General features: G+C 56.4%; 1 protein-coding gene across 1 annotated transcript in view; it reads right to left on the bottom strand.

Moving 5' to 3' along the window:
• LOC116937600 (uncharacterized) overlaps positions 1–948 on the bottom strand; it is a 22134-nt gene extending 21186 nt beyond the window's left edge. Inside the window, exons 1-2 of the mRNA XM_076054555.1 lie at positions 528–948; positions 1–35 (exon numbers count right to left, since the gene is read on the bottom strand). The exon at positions 1–35 is cut by the window's left edge and continues 79 nt beyond it. Coding sequence (XP_075910670.1) covers positions 1–35; positions 528–656 — 164 coding nt within the window. The 5' untranslated portion in view covers positions 657–948. The remainder of the gene's footprint in view (positions 36–527) is intronic.
• Between the last annotated feature and the right edge of the window lie 5273 nt (positions 949–6221).

The following is a 6221-nucleotide window of genomic DNA, read 5'->3' as shown; positions in this document are numbered from 1 at the left end:
TTACACACAAACTCCGCCTGCTCGTCGTCCCAGACCTGCCACGGCAACGTGGAGTGGTCCCCCACGGGACGGAAAGAGAGAGAGAGAGACGCGCACACACAACCGAGAGTCAAGATGAGAGATGCGGAAAGCTGGCGATATGGAGAGGGTGGGAGGGTGAGTGGACGAGTGGGAGAGTGAATTAGTGGTGAGTGGGCGAGTGGGTGGGTCGGTGAGTGGGTGGGTGGGTCGGTGGGCGAGAGTGTGATTCACTGAATGAGTGGGTGGGTGAGTAGTGGAGTAGTTGAGTGGGTGAGTGAGCGGACGATTCACTGAGTGAGTGGCTGGGTGAGTGGGTGGATGAGTGAGTGGGTGGGTCGGTGCGTGAGTGATTCACTGAGTGGGTGAGTGGCTGAGTGGGTTAGTGAGTGGGTTGATGGGTCGGTGCATCGGTGGGTGGGTCAGTGGGTGGTTCACTGAGTGGGTGGGTGAGTCGGCAGGTGGCTGGGTGGTGTCCGTCCAGCGAGTGGAGACGGAGAATGTTGTACCTCCTCTGCAGCCGCTCCGAGCACGAGCATCCTGAAGATGAAGAGAATGGTGAGCCAGATCTTGCCCACGATGGTCGAGTGGATGTGCACCTCCTCCAGGATCTTACCCAGCAGGTTCCAGTCTCCCATGGCGAGAGACAGGGAAAGAGGGGCAGGAAGAGATGGAGAGAGGAGGGGGATAGAGAGAGAGACAGAGGAGTAGAGAGGGTGGTTGTTGATATGTTGAACTTCTTTAGCCAACCGCGCGACTTGCGGGATGCTGGCGATGATTGTGATGATTGTGATGATTGTGATGATTGTTGATGATGTTGGTGATGCTGATGTTGTGTTGGTAATATTTGGTGACGTTGGTAGCGAGGAGTTCGCTGCTTGAAGCCGAATCGGATCCGGAGTCTGAGCTTTTTATTCTCCCAGCGGGGGGCGAGGGGCGGGCCTAGAGGGGGCGGGGCTAGGGAAGAGGGGCGGGGCTAGGGATGAGGGGCAGGGCTGAGGGGGATCTGTGAAACCCACTGACACTACCATTGGGAACCCGACACGGTCATCGTGAACCCCAACTACACGGTCATCGTGAACCCCAGCACAGTCATTTTGATCCCCATCTACACGGCCATCGTGATCCCCATCTACACGGCCATCGTGAACCCCATCTACACGGCCATTGTGAACCCCATCTACACGGCCATTGTGACCCCATCTACACGGCCATCGTGAACCCCATCCACACGGCCATCATGAACCCCAACTACACGGCCATTGTGAACCCCATCTACACGGCCATCGTGAACCCCATCCACACGGCCATGGTGAACCCCATCTACACGGCCATGTGAACCCCATCTACACGGCCATCGTGAATCCCAACTACACGGCCATTGTGAACCCCATCTACACGGCCATCGTGAACCCCATCTACACGGCCATCGTGAACCCCATCTACACGGCCATCATGAACCCCATCTACACGGCCATTGTGAACCCCATCTACACGGCCATTGTGAACCCCATCTACACGGCCATCGTGAACCCCATCTACACGGCCATCGTGAACCCATCTACACGGCCATCGTGAACCCCATCTACACGGCCATCGTGAACCCCAACTACACGGCCATCGTGAACCCCATCTACACGGCCATCGTGAACCCCATCTACACGGCCATTGTGACCCCATCTACACGGCCATCGTGAACCCCATCTACACGGCCATTGTGAACCCCATCTCCACGGCCATCATGAACCCCAACTACACGGCCATCGTGAACCCCAACTACACGGCCATTGTGAACCCCATCTACACGGCCATCGTGAACCCCATCTACACGGCCATCGTGAACCCCATCTACAAGGCCATTGTGAACCCCATCTACACGGCCATTGTGAACCCCATCTACACGGCCATCATGAACCCCAACTACACGGCCATTGTGAACCCCATCTACACGGCCATCATGAACCCCATCCACACGGCCATCGTGAACCCCATCTACACGGCCATCGTGAATCCCAACTACACGGCCATTGTGAACCCCATCTACACGGCCATCGTGAACCCCATCTACACGGCCATCGTGAACCCCATCTACACGGCCATCGTGAACCCCATCTACACGGCCATTGTGAACCCCATCTACACGGCCATTGTGAACCCCATCTACACGGCCATCGTGAACCCCATCTTCACGGCCATCGTGAACCCCATCTACACGACCATCGTGAACCCCATCTACACGGCCATTGTGAACCCCATCTACACGGCCATTGTGAACCCCATCTACACGGCCATCGTGAACCCATCTTCACGGCCATCGTGAACCCCATCTACACGACCATTGTGAACCCCATCTACACGGCCATCGTGAACCCCATCTACACGGCCATCATGAACCCCAACTACATGGCCATTGTGAACCCCATCTACACGGACATCGTGAACCCCAACTACACGGCCATCGTGAACCCCATCTACAAGGCCATCGTGAACCCCAACTACACGGCCATCGTGAACCCCCATCTACACGGCCATCGTGAACCCCATCTACACGGCCATCGTGAACCCCATCTACAAGGCCGTCGTGAAACCTGGCACAGTCATTTTGAACCCCATCTACACGGCATCGTGAACCCCATCTACACGGCCATCGTGAACCCCATCTACACGGCCATCGTGAACCCCATCCACACGGCCATCGTGAACCCATCTACACGGCCATCGTGAACCCCATCCACACGGCCATCGTGAACCCCATCTACACGGCCATCATGAACCCCATCTACACGGCCATCGTGAACCCCATCTACACGGCCATCGTGAACCCCATCTACACGGCCATCGTGAACCACATCTACACGGCCATCGTGAACCCCATCTACACGGCCATCGTGAACCACATCTACACGGCCATCATGAACCCCATCTACACGGCCATCATGAACCCCATCTACACGGCCATCGTGAACCCCAACTACACGGCCATCGTGAACCCCATCTACACGGCCATCGTGAACCCCATCTACATGGCCATCGTGAACCCCATCTACACGGCCATCGTGAACCCCATCTACATGGCCATCGTGAACCCCATCTACATGGCCATCGTGAACCCCAACTACACGGCCATCGTGAACCCCATCTACATGGCCATCGTGAACCCCAACTACACGGCCATCGTGAACCCCATCTACATGGCCATCGTGAAACCCATCTACACGGCCATCGTGAACCCCATCTACACGGCCATCGTGAACCCCATCTACACGGCCATCGTGAACCCCATCTACACGGCCATCGTGAACCCCAACTACACGGCCATTGTGAACCCCATCTACACGGCCATCGTGAACCCCATCTACACGGCCATCGTGAACCCCATCTACATGGCCATCATGAACCCCAACTACACGGCCATTGTGAACCCCATCTACACGGCCATCGTGAACCCCATCTACATGGCCATCATGAACCCCAACTACACGGCCATCATGAACCCCAACTACACGGCCATCGTGAACCCCATCTACACGGCCATCATGAACCCCATCTACATGGCCATCATGAACCCCAACTACACGGCCATTGTGAACCCCATCTACACGGCCATCGTGAACCCCATCTACACGGCCATCGTGAACCCCATCTACACGGCCATTGTGAACCCCATCTACATGGCCATTGTGAACCCCATCTACACGGCCATCGTGAACCCCATCTACACGGCCATCATGAACCCCAACTACACGGCCATTGTGAACCCCATCTACACGGCCATCGTGAACCCCATCTACATGGCCATCGTGAACCCCATCTACACGGCCATCGTGAACCCCAACTACACGGCCATCGTGAACCCCATCTACACGGCCATCGTGAACCCCATCTACACGGCCATCGTGAACCCCATCTACACGGCCATCGTGAACCCCATCTACATGGCCATCGTGAACCCCAACTACACGGCAATCGTGAACCCCATCTACACGGCCATCGTGAACCCCATCCACACGGCCATCGTGAACCCCATCTACACGGCCATTGTGAACCCCATCCACACGGCCATCGTGAACCCCATCCACACGGCCATCGTGAACCCCATCTACACGGCCATCGTGAACCCCATCCACACGGCCATCGTGAACCCCATCCACACGGCCATCGTGAACCCCAACTACACGGCCATCGTGAACCCCATCTACACGGCCATCGTTAACCCCATCTACACGGCCATCGTTAACCCCATCTACACGGCCATTGTGAACCCCAATTACACGGCCATCGTGAACCCCATCTACACGGCCTTCGTGAACCCCATCTACATGGCCAACGTGAACCCCATCTACACGGCCATTGTGAACCCCATCTACATGGCCATCGTGAACCCCATCTACACGGCCATCGTGAACCCCATCTACATGGCCATCGTGAACCCCATCTACACGGCCATCGTGAACCCCATCTACACGGCCATCGTGAACCCCAACTACACGGCCATCGTGAACCCCATCTACACGGCCATCATGAACCCCATCTACACGGCCATCGTGAACCCCATCCACACGGCCATCGTTAACCCCATCTACACGGCCATCATGAACCCCATCTACACGGCCATTGTGAACCCCATCTACACGGCCATCATGAACCCCATCTACACGGCCATCGTGAACCCCATCTACACGGCCATCGTGAACCCCAACTACACGGCCATTGTGAACCCCATCTACACGGCCATCATGAACCCCATCTACACGGCCATCGTGAACCCCATCCACACGGCCATCGTGAACCCCATCTACACGGCCATCGTGAACCCCATCTACACGGCCATCGTGAACCCCATCTACACGGCCATTATTAACCCCATCTACACGGCCATCATGAACCCCATCTACACGGCCATCGTGAACCCCATCTACACGGCCATTATTAACCCCATCTACACGGCCATCGTGAACCCCATCTACACGGCCATCGTGAACCCCATCTACACGGCCATCGTGAACCACATCTACACGGCCATGGTGAACCCCATCTACACGGCCATCGTGAACCCCATCCACACGGCCATCATGAACCCCATCTACACGGCCATCGTGAACCCCATCTACACGGCCATTATTAACCCCATCTACACGGCCATCATGAACCCCATCTACACGGCCATCGTGAACCCCATCTACACGGCCATCGTGAACCCCATCTACACGGCCATCGTGAACCACATCTACACGGCCATGGTGAACCCCATCTACACGGCCATCGTGAACCCATCTTCACGGCCATCGTGAACCCCATCTACACGGCCATCGTGAACCCCATCTACACGGCCATCGTGAACCCCATCCACACGGCCATCGTGAACCCCATCCACACGGCCATCGTGAACCCCATCTACACGGCCATCGTGAACCCCATCTACACGGCCATCGTGAACCCCAACTACACGGCCATCGTGAACCCCATCTACACGGCCATCGTGAACCCCATCTACACGGCCATCGTTAACCCCATCTACACGGCCATTGTGAACCCCATCTACACGGCCATCGTGAACCCCAACTACACGGCCATCGTGAACCCCATCTACACGGCCATTGTGAACCCCATCTACATGGCCATCGTGAACCCCATCTACACGGCCATCATGAACCCCATTTGCAAGGCCATCGTGAACCCCAACTACACGGCCATGGTGAACCCCAACTACACGGCCATCATGAACCCTCGGGCGACTGACATCGACTCGTAATGAATATCAATGATGCAACCTTGACAAAGAGAGACAGACACGAGTCCACAGCCTCCTAACGTTGTTCTTGAGCAAATGTGGCCCATGTCTTCAAACACTCCTGCCCAGATGTCCACTCACTCACCCACTCGTATCTCACTCACTCACCCACCATCTCGCTCACTCATCCACCCACCCATCATCTCGTTCACCCACCATTTCGCTCACTCATCCACCCACCCACCCATCATCTCGCTCACCCATCCACCCATCTCTCACACTCATCACCACCATATAACATACCCACCCAGCCACTCTCACACACTCATCACCACCATATAACATACCCACCCACCCAATCACTCACCCACCATCTCGCTCACCCACCCACCATCTCGCTCACCCACCCACCATCTCTCACACACCCACCATCTCTCACACACCCACCATCTCTCACACACTCATCACCACC

Source organism: Petromyzon marinus, chromosome 66, assembly GCF_048934315.1.
Source record: "Petromyzon marinus isolate PM22_M1 ecotype Great Lakes invasive population chromosome 66, UKy_Petmar_22M1.pri1.0, whole genome shotgun sequence".
In the NCBI taxonomy this organism is placed as follows: Eukaryota; Metazoa; Chordata; class Hyperoartia; order Petromyzontiformes; family Petromyzontidae; genus Petromyzon; species Petromyzon marinus.
The sequence above is the reverse complement of the archived record's forward strand: the minus strand, read 5'-3'. Positions and strand labels throughout refer to the sequence as shown.